Source organism: Vigna radiata, chromosome 11, assembly GCF_000741045.1.
Source record: "Vigna radiata var. radiata cultivar VC1973A chromosome 11, Vradiata_ver6, whole genome shotgun sequence".
Lineage (NCBI taxonomy): Eukaryota > Viridiplantae > Streptophyta > Magnoliopsida > Fabales > Fabaceae > Vigna > Vigna radiata.
The window spans coordinates 18014333-18029946 of NC_028361.1; the positions used below are offsets into that span (position 1 = coordinate 18014333).

The following is a 15614-nucleotide window of genomic DNA, read 5'->3' on the forward strand; positions in this document are numbered from 1 at the left end:
TTTCCTTTTGTTTTTCTATCTTCTGTTTATTCTTTCATTTCCTTTTCAATTTTGCTTATTTAGTCTTAGTTTTTTTTTTTTCCTATCTAAACATATTATTCTATATTAATGATGCCTCTAAGCTTGAAGATGAAAAATTATTTAACAAGATAGTTCGGTCTAGGAATCATGAAGATCCTAATGTAGAGAAAAATTGAAATCATAAAATTAGTGTCTCATACCTAAATTATGTAATTATTAACGAATTTATTTATCAATAAATCTTACTGACACATTTTAAACTATAAGCATTTACCAATTTTTGTTTCCGATAAATATTGTTGATAAATTCAACTTATTTACTCGAAAATGAAACTGTATATTATATGATAACATATATCTACAAAAATAATTATATTTTTATAATTTATTTATTTATTTTGTTATTTACCTTGCCTGAAATTTAATTCAGTGATAACTTCTTCAAAGAAATATAAATTTTATAAATATTTAAAAGTATCTATATTTATGTTAAGTATAATTGTATATTGATAAGTTCAAATAAAATATTTTAAATTATCACTCATTACAATAATTTTAATACACTGTATATTATTTCTATCTTTTTGAGTTTATTTGAAAAGTTGAGTTATTTATTATAAATAATATATAATATATTTTTTCACACAAAAATGATTTGTTTATTCTTCAATTTTAAGTTTAATACATTAAATTATATTAAGCCATTATAAAAAAATATTTAATAATAATTCAAACTAATATATAATTGTAAATTTTTTATTATATTTCAATTTACTATTATTATTGAAAAAATAATATATAAAATTAACAAATCTTATAAAATTTATTTTTATTATAATTAAAAGATATGTGTGCATTACTAGTTTGTTAACAAATTGTAGGTTTTGATAATACATTTCAACTTTTTAAGGTAGACCTCTAAAAGAACTATGTATACCTTTTGACAAAAACATGGTGTTTTTGAATTTTATCCCTCAAACCCTAATTTGAGAAATTTGTAATGCAAAAATTAAAGTACACATACCCATGTTCAATAACAGCAAAGTGGTCCCTCTCTACCACCCATCCCAAAAAATAATACTACAAAAGAAAATAAATACTCATCCATACACATAATACTCTCCCATGCCCTATATATATACTCTCTGCAACCATCGCCTTTCTACTCTGTCAATCTATTCAGCCTTTTTCTCTCACACTTGATTCACTTCCACACACTCATACATAAACTTAGTAAACCAGTCACCAGAGCAGTAGCACGCAACCCATCAAACTGCATATCTGGGATCGTATATTGGATCCAGTTAAAACATTTACCATCAAACAACTTTCACTTTTTAGATAATCCGAAGATGATAACATGGAAAGACCTCTACACGGTGCTCACGGCAGTGCTGCCTCTCTATGTGGCCATGATCCTCGCCTACGGTTCCGTGCGCTGGTGGAAGATATTCTCGCCGGACCAGTGCTCCGGCATAAACCGCTTCGTCGCTATCTTTGCCGTGCCCCTCCTCTCCTTTCACTTCATCTCCACCAACAACCCCTACGCCATGAACTTCCGCTTCATCGCCGCCGACACCCTCCAGAAAATAATGATGCTCTTTGCCCTCACGCTCTGGACCAACCTCACCAAAACTGGATCGCTGGAGTGGATGATCACCATCTTCTCCCTCTCCACGCTTCCCAACACGCTCGTCATGGGCATCCCCCTCCTCATCGCCATGTACGGTGACTACTCCGGCTCCCTCATGGTTCAGGTCGTCGTGCTCCAGTGCATCATTTGGTATACCCTCCTCCTCTTCCTCTTTGAATACCGCGCTGCCAAAATCCTCATCATGGAACAATTCCCTGAAACTGCCGCCTCCATCGTCTCCTTCAAGGTCGACTCAGACGTCGTCTCGCTCGACGGACGGGACTTTCTCGAAACAGACGCGGAGGTCGGCGACGACGGCAAGCTCCATGTCACTGTGAGGAAATCCAACGCTTCGCGACGATCCTTCATGATGACGCCGCGGCCCTCCAACCTCACCGGCGCCGAGATTTACAGCCTCAGCTCCTCGCGTAACCCCACGCCACGTGGCTCCAACTTCAACCACGCGGATTTCTTCTCCATGATGGGGTACCAACCACGCCACTCCAATTTCACCGCCAATGATTTGTTCTCTTCCCGTGGACCCACTCCACGACCTTCCAATTTCGAAGAAACCTCCACGCCTCAGCCCGTCACCGTCGCTTCTCCCCGCTTTGGGTTTTACCCGACCCAGACTGTGCCCGCTGCGTACCCACCGCCCAACCCGGAGTTTTCATCTGCTCCTACTAAACCCACAACCGTTACCAAGAACCAGAACCAGCAGAATCCCACTAAAGGTGCCCACGATGCCAAAGAGCTTCACATGTTCGTGTGGAGCTCCAGTGCGTCGCCGGTGTCGGAAAATGCGGGGCTCAACGTGTTCGGGAACACCGACCTTGGAAGCTCCGAACAACCCGACCAGGGTGCCAAGGAGATCAGGATGTTGGTGGCTGATAATGCCCACGTACAAAATGGGGAAGCAAACATCACAGGTACTGATTGAGCTTCTTTCCATTTTTTTTTTTCCTTTTCAGTGTTAAATTGTTCTTTGCTGCTGTAATTGCAGTGGCAGCATCGTAATTGGTCGAATTTAGTTTTAGATTTTTGTTTTTGAGTTTGTTCAATTAGAAGTGAAGTCTAATATCTCTTTATACATATATATACATTTTTTTTTTGTATATTTTTTTAGTTAATTTGTTATATAATACAATTTCAATTTCTAGCCTTTAAGAAAAATAAGTAAACTCGTGTTAGAAACAAACACCTATATCTATTTATTCAGTACATGTTAAACTTCGAAAATAATTAGTCTTGATGTTCAAATGAAAATCTTTGTCACACTTTTCCTGTTCGTAAAAATACTAATTTTTGCTATTCTTATTAAGTCTAATTAATCGGTAAATTGATTCCACAAAATTAATAATTTTTACCGAAGACAGTTTAAAGGGCTAGGTTTATTTGGGAATAATTAACTTTTGTTTTAATTGTAAACATAACATTTGTTATAAGAAACCTTGTAACTGTAATTGTGATTTGAAATGTGTCTCGCGAAGTTTTAAATTTTGGTTGGTACAAGGATAGTAATTTGGAATGATACTTAATGAGATTGTTTTGGTGTTAAATTGAAGGTGGTTTGGAGTCGGAACTTGGTGGGGAAGAGTTCAAGTTTCCGGTGAACGGAGGAGAACAGGTGGAGGAAGAGAAGGATAAAGAGAGAGAAAAGGAGGGGCTGAATGGACTGAACAAGTTGGGGTCGAGCTCCACGGCGGAGCTCCACCCGAAAGTTGGCGGAGCCGGCGAGCCTTCCGGCGGCGGAAAACACATGCCTCCGGCGAGTGTGATGACTCGTCTCATTTTGATAATGGTGTGGAGGAAGCTTATCCGCAACCCCAACACGTACTCCAGCCTCATTGGTGTGGTATGGTCCCTCGTTGCCTTCAGGTAGGTGAATCAAAGTCAACATTATTGGAAAACTTTTGACTAAAAACCATCTTACAGAGAAAAAAAATTAACACTCTATTTTGTATGCTTAATTTTAAGATTGAAAAGTAATTTTGAGTAATAAAAGTATAGTCTAAGATTTAATTAGTGGAACAAAATGAGGCATGACTAGTTTCTCTTGCTCTCAGTTTTTGGTTATTTGATTGGAGTAATGTTGTACTAATTATTAATGGTTAATGATGACGTACAGGTGGCACGTGCACATGCCCAAAATAATAGAGAAATCAATTTCTATACTGTCTGATGCTGGTCTTGGAATGGCAATGTTCAGCTTAGGTGAGTGGTCGCAAATCCTTTCTCCAAATCCATATTCCCCTCAATAATTTCATTCTTCTATCCAGAACACAATTTGCTTCCCCTTTTACATCCACACCATTATTTTATTACTATTGCCTCCTCCTTTTAGTCTACGTGAGAATTTTCAGTGTGTAAATTCAGTGATCCCACTTTAAATATGTTTAGATTACTCTTATTATTGAGGAGTATGTTAAAACAACAAACAGTGGGTATGCATGAATCAATGAAAGACATGTTTAGCATAATGTCCCGACACGTGGGGTCGCCTCATAAACCAGATCACTTTTCTCAGGACAACACACTTCTGGTGAAGCCTACCATTTTGGATAATCAAGCAATGGTTGTTTTTAATTAGACCAATTACCATCTTTCATATAGGGTTAGTTACAAAATCTTATTTTATTTTTTAGTCGATGTGAGACTTGAAGAAGATGGGATGTGATTGATGTTTTATAGGTCTGTTTATGGCACTTCAACCAAAGATAATTGCATGTGGAAACTCTGTGGCTACATTTGCTATGGCTATTAGATTCCTCACTGGTCCAGCGGTTATGGCTGCAGCTTCCATCGCAGTTGGCCTCCGTGGAACTCTCCTACACGTAGCTATTGTTCAGGTTATTGCTAACTTCAACTTTTTCTGATGCATTTATGTCCTTACATAACTGGTGAAACAAAGTGAAATAATGTGCCAGTTTAATACTTTAAGAAGATCATGGTTACATTTATGTCACAGTTACAGTAACAGTGTTGGAAAGAGTGTTACAAAGAGCCTTGATAACATTTCCCTGTATGAAACTCTGAAAATATGGAGTAGAGGTCCACCTTATCATTTTCTTCATTTATTTTTAATTCAGAGATTAAATCAATAACATTTAATAAGCTTTATTTACACTGACCAAATTGAAAACTTTTAATGTAGCAACTTTATTACGATCACTGACCAACCGTTTAGAACCATGACACATGCTCATAATGTTAAATTCAATACCATTTTTAAAAAACACAAACATCAGACTCTTATTAATTAGCAAAATATTTAAGAAAAGGTTGAAAATGACAGCCAAATATATAGAGATCCAGATATCGATACAGTAGTATAATTTTTCATTTCTCGTGCCCACAACATTTATTATCCTATTGCCGAAAACTAATGACCAAAAGTACAATTCTAAAATATCTTAATTGTCGTTGATGTCTGATTTTTTTTACCGTCTGTAATTTTTTCTTTTTCAGAAGAACATTATAAAAATAATATTTAGAATTGTTAAATTATGCTAACGTTGTTGTTGCATTATAGGCTGCACTTCCTCAAGGGATTGTTCCATTTGTATTTGCTAAGGAGTACAATGTTCATCCAGCCATTCTTAGCACAGCGTAAGCAATCCAACTTCTATTTTCTTCATCACAATTTTGTTGCCATGAACATACAAATTAACATTTTTTTTTTCTTCATCTTCTCTGATAAATTCAATTGCAGGGTTATATTTGGGATGTTGATAGCACTTCCGATTACTCTTGTCTACTACATTCTTCTTGGTTTATGATATTCCTAAAAAAAAACATGCAAGTGAATGTCAACCTTTTGATATTTTTGAAATTGGAGGAACCTGTCACTAACTAGTAATAATTTCACAACAAAGAGGATATCCGATTCAAAGTTTTCAAGAGATTGGGAAATTGAGAAAGTATGAGAGTTTGGGAGTTCATGATGATGATTAATTTTGAAGAACGTCAAAGAGGAAGGGGATGATTGATAGAGACATAACAGAGGAAATAGAGTTAGTAAGTCAATGATAACTATAAATGGTTCCTTATTTATCAGCAGTTTTTGTAAATTTTATGAGAAAATCCCGTTTGGATCATCAAATTAAGAACATGGTTTAGTGAGTGAGTAGAGGAAACCAAATTAATCAGATGAGATGAGCCTCAGGAAGTCTTTCATTTTATTTTGTTGTTCTTTTTCATTTTTCATTGTTGATGTTATTATTATTATATTCAGTAGAAATAAACTAACTTTTTTGTTCATTTTAATTCAATCAAGCATTATGTCAAATTTTATAATAACTAATAGAAAAGTCACCTTAAAAAGTAGATTATATGAAAAAGTTTATACATAATAATTAAATTTAGAATTAATTATATTTTTGCCAAATTGTTATAGCAATGTGTTTATTTTAAAAGCTAAAGTGAACCCTCTATATCATCTTGTAGTTCCGATTCAGTATCAAATCATAGTAAAATTGTCTTAGATATTTTTTCTAATATTTGATAATCTTTAATACTGTCTCCGAATTAATTATCTTTACAAGGTTTCCACATAAAGTAAGATAAAATATGTACAAAATAAATAGAATTAGTTTAGTCAAAGACAAATAGATTAATCATTCAATTAGTCTTTGACAAGGTTTCAAATTTTAAAAAAGTGTACTAGAAGTTTATGTTAGATGATGTTTCATTAGAAAATCTACAAGCTTGACACCTAATAAATACGTATCTTTAGTTTTCAACATTATTTTCTTTGACTAAGACAAATTCTCTCAGGGTTATGGATTAACTCCCACCCTAAAAAATATTTTAAGACTTCCAAGTGCTTCATATGGAAGAAGGAATAACTTAAGTCAACTTTAAAAGTTATCATAGCTGAAATATTATTGCTTACAATAATTAAGTCATCTACATATGATAACATATTGAAATTTATTTCTCCTTTGTGCAATGTAAAATAATAAGTATCTGAACAAGATTGGATAAAGTCATACAATGGTTTAAGTTATTCTTCAACTGTATAGTCTCATACCTATACAGTCTTCAGATGCCCTCGTCAGTGTCCGGGTGTCACATGTCCACCAGCTTCCGCTTGGTTCATCCTCGAACCACACCCATGGAGTTCTTATGGGTTAGGCTTCCGAAAAGTAAATGCATTTTGGTGATATGGTAGCCAAATCAATTCCTTTAAGTTATCCTTCAACTGTATAGTCCCATACCTATACAGTCTTCAGATGCCCTCGTCAGTGCCCGGGTGTCACATGACCACTAGGGTAAATGTTTCATCATAGCTTATTTCAAGTATCACTTTTAAACGCTATATGCTCTCATATAAGCAATACTTTATTTTGTATACCCATTTATTTTTTAGAGCTTTCATTCTATGCAACAATTTTTGTAGAATCCATGTTTCATTCTCTTACAAGGCTCTATCTCATTAACCACTACAACAAGCCAACCAGAATCCTTTATGGCTTCCTTAAAATTTTTATGTTCTTTCCTTGTTGTCACAACTACAACAAAATTTCGATGTCTAATAGAAAATTTGTTGGGTCTATCAAGGAGGAGGTTCACCGGAGAGACATAATACCAAATGAGATTTGAGCCCAACCACATAGGGGAATGATACCACTCTTTACCCAAAACCTTAAGGCAATGGGTTAATGAGTCTTTCATCTTTATATAATGCTTTACTTTCTCATTTCTATCCAATGTGAGACTTATACTCACACTTGGATTCCCAACAATCTCCCCTCAAAGGTGAGTCCCTTCCACATAGGTACATTCCCCCTCCAATGGAAGCATTTCCAACCAACTACAACCACAAGTAGCCCTTTCCAACCATTGGCTCTGATACCATTGTTGGGTCTATCAAGGAGAGGGTTCATTGGGGAGACACAAACACCAATGATATATGAGTCCAACCACATAAGGGATTGATATCACTCTCTACCCAAAACCTTAAGGGAATGGGTTAATGGGTCTTTCATTTTTATATAATGCTTTACTTTCTCATTTATATCCAATGTGGGATTTAGACTCACACTTAGATTCCCAACAAAATCGTTCATTATTTACAAAATAAGTAATAGGATAATAAGTACCTAAGGCATGTTGTTGAAAAGATGAACTTTTCGAGGCCTTTAGTTTTCTAATCACATCAATGAATTTTTTTTTTTGCACCCCCTTTACATTTTCGTCAACATATTTTCTTCTTGCACCACCATAACATCATCGATCTCATAAATTCCATGTTAAGAAACTATCATACCATCCACACCACTTGTACTTACTCTCTCATCAACTGCCACAGTAGTTTGAGGACAATCTCCACACAACCTCCTTTGACATTGAGATTACTTTAATTGCATCGTAATTCTCCTGTTCAATACAATCATTATTTTTATTATTAATATTACCATTATTATTATTAGTATATATTATTGTATATATTATTATATATTAATATTATTATATAATAATATATAAACTCAAAATCGTAATTAATTTGAGAAGTATAAAAAGTATGAATGGGATTCCAAATCATACATTTCCCATTTTTTTCCCTCTGGGATACCCACTAATATCACATTTGACTTTTACTTTCAATTTTATCTCCATCATCTGTGGTGATGCACATATCATAAGTAACCAAAAATATACATTATTCAAAATTAGGTGGTTATTAAATAATTTTTCATAAGGTATCAAATAATTAAACACACTAGATAGTGTGTAAGTAATTAAATAACATGTCATTGACACATATTCACTCCAAAATTGCATTGGTAAATGCCCTCAGAATCTAAGAGCATGCGCCACATTCATAATATGTTAATGTTTGTTGAGACAAGATTGTCTAAAGAGGATAGACTTTCAAGCAACTCATGTTTTGAAGTTCAACAAACAACACTCAATAAAATATTAATCATAAGATATAACGACTAAACGTTGACATGTGCTAAAGGATAATACTATATGTTATATGTATCTACCAGATATAACAATATATCCAGGGTATCAAACAAGATAAACGTTTATTAAGAATACAATGGTTGAAGCAAATTCTGTCTAAATGAAAGTTGTGTTTGATACAATGGAAACATAATACATGTAAATGTTAAGCTGAACGTTGATGCTTAAGATTCAATATACAAACGTGATAAGCCATTAAGTGTCTAATAGAAAGAATTATATAGGATATCAGTATAAGGTGTTAAACATCATAAAAAGAAACATAATCATTTGATATATCAAATGTATACAAGGAATAAGACATAAAAAGTGCCAAACGCTATAGAACTCCTAGCAAAGTTTCTAATCACCAAAGTGCTTGCACAAAATGATAAAGCGTTTGAAAGTCAAGCTTTGCTAAGCATTACTTAAGCTTAGACGACCTTATGTAACAAGAGCTTAAAAGATCATATCATCTAAGTGTAACATACCAAACACTTTGCCTTCAAACAATGCTTTTATCAAAACGTGTTGACATCTTGATGGAAACCATCTAAAGAGCTTGATGAAGATTCATCCAGGAAGCCACAACTTGAACTGGGCTAGGAGAATGGAATAAGAAGAAGGACTTCAAGGACTTATACTCTTGTGGAGATGGTTTTCAAGCTTGTTTTTCTTCTCTTAAGCATTGTAAATATGTACATATGTCTATTTTTAGGCCTTGTATTTGGGCCAAGGACCTACCCATCCAAGGAGATTAGGAAGTGTAAACAATTTTGAAGATTTAACTGCATCAACCTCAAAGATCCAAAAAAATATGTTCCTATAGTAAAATGAAAGCCCTTTGAGTATACTTTCCAACAAAAACACAATCAACTCATTTGGAGTTATGTGAAGGATGTTATGAGTCAAACAATCATCAAAGGTCATATTTATGAAGATGTTGTCAATTGGGCTAGTTTTGGGCTTCTGGCATCATTTAGTCTTTACAAAGATGATGAACGTCCTTTAACTTGTTTGATGCCTTGAAGAAGATTCTAGAGTTTGAAGGAGGCTCCCACGCATCCCCCATTGATGACTTCAAAGGGAGAAGAATCCCATGCATCTTTCTTGGATGGTTTCAAAGGGAGAAGGCTCCCATTCACCCCATTGGACAATTGAAACTTCAAGAAGGAATCTAGTTCAATGTACTCTCCTTCCTACTAAGAGATCTCCTTCTCCTATAAAAGGAGATCTCTACCTCTTGTAAACACATCTTGGAATTGAAAGTTAGTGAAACTTTGCCAAATTGCAGTCTCACTTTCTCTAAGATCACTTAAGTTGTCTTCTTCCAAGACTCTTCCTAACTCCTTTCTTGCAAGGTTAGCGGAACCTCCTTAAAGAGCTTTCCCCAAACCATTCTTCATAACACATTTCTTTCATTCAATCAAGTCTTTTGTGCGTTGTTAAGACAAGATTGCCAGCAAAATCATGAAGTCCAAAGTTTTAATGATGCCCAAATCAAGTCTCAAGTGCTCACTTTGCAAGAAGACCTTCATGAAGACTTGCTTTATGTATTAAAGCTTTTGTAATTAGTAGATTTATGTATAGGGCTTTATTTGTTGTTGATTCCTTGTACGTAATGCTTTAAAATTAATTTTGGGGTCAAAAAGCTCTACAATAATCAATTAGCTAATTAAAATAATCGATTATCACAAAGAGGTTTTTAAAGGTTGCTAAAAACTCAATTTTGGCTTTGGAATAATCTATTACCAGCTTATGATAATTGATTATCCATAATCAATTATGATATACCATAATCGATTATCACGACTAGCCGTTGGAGTTTTTAGGCATGTTTATGGTTGTTGTACATTCATTAAATGACTAATCATTACCATAAGTGGATGATCGATTATCACACGAGAAAAAGTTGACAACAAATTTTTGGAGGTGTCCTTGAGTGGGGTCTTTATAAAGATGTTTTAGACTTTCATTCAAACACACGAAAACATATCTGTTTGTTTTTAACAGTAAAAAGTGTGACCTAGGGTTTATGTAACCCTTATGCTTTGGCTTTAAGAACTTGGTGTTAGCAAGAGCGAGTACTTTCACTAGGAGTGTGACTGAGTGATATTGTTGTCGCTAAGTGAAGTTTTTCATCCTTTGTGAAGATCCAAAGGAAGTGTTCATTCTTTGTGAAACATTCAGAGGAGGTGTTCATCCTTTGTGACCTTCAAGGGAAGTGAGTTTCATCTCTTGTGATAACAAGAGAGGTTTTCTAAACCCTTAAACTTGTCTTTATGTGTATTGTAATAGTTTATTAGTTTTGTGATAGTGGAATGTTAATCTGTATTATGATTAACAACTTGACATAGGATCCTTTTTATATGAACTAGTAAAAATTATTTGTGCAATTTTCTTTATTCCTTACACACACACACACACACACATATATATATTGAAAGCAATAACCTTGATTGTTTCAACCATCTTACATCACAATAATTCAAACTTTATATGTTTTAAAAAAAATATTCAAAAAGTAAAATAACTTCAAATATTATAAAAATCTTGGCAATAATTATTCCTTGTCTTTCATCGCACTACTATATTCCTGCCTTATTTGCAACACCATCTACTTCATACAAGTATTATCATTGCAGGTGGAACCACAACCACAACAAGCTAAGGTGAGTAACCAAAAAATATAACATAGCATGACACAAAAATAATATTATCAAATACATATTATATCAATCATTACTGCATAATACATCTCAATACTCATCTCATAACTCAGATTGTACAGATAAACCTATATCGTTTCTTTGAACTTTGTCGTACCAAACATGTTTTACAAAATAGAGCAATTTGAGTCATTTTCCATTGCAATTTCAGACTTATCTCCCCGACACCTCAAGGACTAACAAGTAAAAACAATGATACTACGCGCACCAGTGAACTATACTCAGCATGAGCCGAAGCCATTAGGCGAAACATCCACACCTTTTTCTATGTTCACAACACAAAAGAAAAACACACATTTTTTTATGCACCCCATTTTCCCTCTAACCACACCCCTTTTTTCCTCTAACCACACCCATTTTTTCATCAACTTTTTCAGGTGGGACCCACAAGTCCTTATCATTTTAAAAACAAAAACACATTTTTCTTTCACCAAGTTGGCCCCACGCAGATCCACCCAAAATTTCTACATTCAAACTATTTTTCTCTCTCCCTTTTTACATTTTACGTAATAGTCTTTCTATCTCCCATCTTCTTCATTTTTTTCACATAACAATCACACACTCACCTTCTCTGTTTCTCTTTTTTTTTTCTCCTTTGCTTTGACTTTTCAACATAACCCATCTCTCCAATTCTCCTTCTCGTTATTTTTACGTGACAACATGTGCCCTACCACCAACTCCTCTTTCCTTCTCTTCTCTTTTCACCACCACAATTCCAAAACCATCTCTTCTTCCTCTAACATTCACGGGCACACACTCACTCTTACTTTATTTTCTTTTGGTTTTCATTTACTCATCCTTATCTTCCATTAATAGAAAGAGAAACTCTCGAGGCTTACAACCATCACATTCTTGGTTAGAGAATGTATGAATGTGCCTCAAGTTTACCATTGACAAGTGAAATAAGAGAAATAAATTACATCAATAATAGAGAAAAGTTTTGAGTATACATTAGTGGATGAACATATATTCACAACATCCAAATGAACAGAAACATTACACTCATTTACAACAACCCCAAGTTCTGAAACATAACACTCAAACTCACTAAGACTATCATTTCCTTCTACTCAGGTCTAAGTTTGTCAAGCTTTCTTGAAACAAAGAGAGTTTAGACCAACACTTAATACTCAAGAAAGTTTTAAGACTTCATAACCTTAGAAGAGCTCAGAGGTGGGCTATTTATAGGCTTAGTTCGAAAATGGGTGAGAAGATCAAGAGTTAGCTTCTAACTGCCAGAGATAATCAATTATCCAAGTTATAATTGATTATTTCAACAACTTATAAAAGTGGTTTTTCCCGAGATAATCAATTATCCCGATTGATAATCGATTAAGAGTAAGCCATTGAAGAAGTTGTTCTTTTTGGAATAATCAATTATACCAAGTGATAATCGACTATTCTAGAAAAGCTTTTCCATCTCTAAACTTCTATAGATAATCGATTATCTCAAATGATAATCAATTATTCCAATGTGTTTTCTAAAAATTGCTTGAATATGAGTTTCTCTTTGCTTAGTTCTATTGGTGAAAAATGCAAGTATAAAATGGAAAATCCAATCTAGAATACAATTACAAATGTTTAACAACAAAAGCTTTAATAATAGTTTCTCTAGTCTTCAATCTTCATCATCAAAGCTCTTTTGTCTTTAATTTAACTTTTTTATTTAACATATATTTCTTTTTTTTTGTTAATAAATGGTCGGTATTCTCAAAAAATACAATTACGGTTGTACCAATATTTTTATCAACAACCTAATCTCTTCCCATGTAACTTTTAATCTTCACCATGATCATCACAAGTGGAACATGGATCCTAATGATTGATGAAAAGATTACAATTAAAATTGTAGGTCAAATCCTACGACCCCATTGTCTTTATTATATGTTATGTTTCTCAAGATTAATATTTAATACTTACAAAGACTTCACTCATTCTCATGTTTTCCTTTCATATCTACCTACAATACGAGTAGAAAACTTGTTAAGTTGTTTGAAAAATTTTGGGAGATCTTCTTTAGAATGTTATCACATGGAGAATTTAGTTTTAATATCCTTAAGAGATATTAAATATATAAATAGTCATTTCTTCTTATGTATAAATATTATTATTGTATAAATCTTTTGTTTTTGTAATATACTATGAATAATTATAACTATGTAAAGTTTTGATGTACATATAATATCTACGAGGTTATGTTATGATTAATGTTCTAGCTGAAAATATTATTCCACATAGAAGATACTCTTAATTTCTAATTAATATTAATTATTTATATAATAACTATGGTTATACACATAAATGTCCTCCACTATCATGAGAAGTTTGTCAAGTGGAGGTTTTCACATCATAGGTCTATTAGCTAAGAGGAGTAACAATGTTCATGATACAAGTATCAAATTAATACAAATATGAAACCAAAAACCAAGGATGAGGATGCTAGTATGTAAAATTGAACAAAGAACATGTTTCATGATATGGGTCAAGAGAGTTCTCCCTAAACATATGCTTTTGTGTATGATAGAATGAGGAGTGATTTAGAGAAAACTTTGTATCCCATGTGTACAAGCTTCACACAATTTTCATTTATGATAATTTTAATTTGAAGGAAAAATATAGGTAGAGTGATTCAAGTTTCACTTAATTACTAAAACTTTTGAAAGATAGACCAAGCAATAATACATAAAAAAACAATTATGTCTTAAACATAAATATATTATACACATATAAGAATGTCAGGAAAACTAAACGCATATGAATATCAAACACACCAACACATGCTTAATGACAAAATCACTCAATTAACTCGAATGCACTAATGCTAAATGTATGTCATTCCATCGCAGAAAGAGTTGTCAAATGAAGTAGTCTAACACATATACTTAAAAAAGGCTCTCACAATCCACTTTTATCTAATAAGAACTAGCTATGATAGTTTAGTTGGCCATGATTTTCCATGATTCACTCATACACAATAGGTTCCTCGCTAAAAAATTATCAAGCTAAGATAGACCATAAAGACTCTCTTGCATAAACTCATCCACCTCTATGAAAATATGAATGAATGAATGTACGCACAAATACATCAAAATACATAAAAAAGACTAATTACTCACTCTATATTTCCCATGACCAAATATAAATTGTATTTCCACAATGTTAAACCACTACCAAACTTCTCAAATGACCTACTTGAACTCAAATTCCACAAAACTAATCCATTACTTAAACCTTTAACAATATACCAATAGAACACAAACTCGCATTTAATAATCCATATGAACCACAAAAAAATTACAATAACTTACACATAACACACCATCTCACAAATCCGAACACATTAAACTTTTTAAGATAGATATTCAATAATACATTTAAAACTTTTAATCCTAAAAAGCACAAATTGCAATAATTTCATTAAAAAGTAAAGAGCACTAATTTAGCCACTTCAAGAATTGTGAGCATAAGAAAGGATGTTGGGTCTATCGATAAGGAGGTTCACTTGGGAGATATAAACACCAATGAGATCTAAGTCCAACCACATAAGGGATTGACACCACTCTATACTTAAAACCTTAAGGTAATGGGTCTTTCACCTTAATATAGTGCTCTACTTTCTTATTTCTATCTAATCTGGGACTTAGACTCATAGTTGGATTCCCAACCATCTTCCTCTCAAGGGTGAGTCCCTTCCACATTGGTACACTCCCCCTTTAGTGAAAGCATTCCCAACAAAGAGTACCCCTTTGTATCGTCGTTCATCTTAACGGGACACACTTACCTTCATAGGCTTTGATATCACTGTTGGGTTTATTGAGGAGATGGTTCACTAGAGAGATACAAACACCAATGAGATCTAAGCCCAACCACATAAATGATTGACACCACTCTCTACCAAAACCCTTAAGGCAATGAGTTAATGGATCTTTCACCTTTATATAATGCTCTACTTTCTCATTTCTATCCAATGTAGGATTTGGACACTTGGATTCCCAACAATAAATACATAATATAAACTAAATTTTGTTTAAGGAAAAAATGTTGAATCCTATTATATCTTAATTATTAATTGATGCAACCCTTAATCTCAATTTCCTACTTCACAAGTTAAAATTTAAACTAATTAATCAATTAACTAATTAGAAATTGTTAAATCCTAAGGTCCTGATTTCTTCACGTAATGAACAATTTATATAAATAGAATTCTAAATATCATAATTACATAATAATATTGCATGAAAACTACTTAGAAGTAATCATAACACTCCAATCACATA

At 33.4% G+C, this 15614-nt stretch overlaps 1 protein-coding gene across 1 annotated transcript; it reads left to right on the top strand.

Moving 5' to 3' along the window:
* Nucleotides 1–1139: 1139 nt before the first annotated feature.
* Nucleotides 1140–5835, top strand: LOC106777723 (auxin efflux carrier component 4). The gene is made up of 6 exons (XM_014665443.2): nt 1140–2583; nt 3220–3532; nt 3783–3868; nt 4346–4503; nt 5187–5263; nt 5367–5835. The coding sequence occupies exons 1-6, from the start codon at nt 1374–1376 to the stop codon at nt 5431–5433; spliced, it is 1911 nt and encodes a 636-aa protein (XP_014520929.1). The 5' UTR covers nt 1140–1373; the 3' UTR covers nt 5434–5835.
* The last annotated feature ends 9779 nt before the right edge of the window (nt 5836–15614 follow it).

Excerpts from the sequence above, each read along its gene's own strand:
- LOC106777723 (XM_014665443.2), top strand. The coding sequence starts at position 1,374 with ATGATAACATGGAAAGACCTCTACACGGTGCTCACGGCAGTGCTGCCT. Across the intron at positions 3,533-3,782 it reads TGGTCCCTCGTTGCCTTCAG|GTGGCACGTGCACATGCCCA; the intron begins GTAGGTGAATCA and ends GATGACGTACAG. Across the intron at positions 5,264-5,366 it reads CCAGCCATTCTTAGCACAGC|GGTTATATTTGGGATGTTGA; the intron begins GTAAGCAATCCA and ends ATTCAATTGCAG.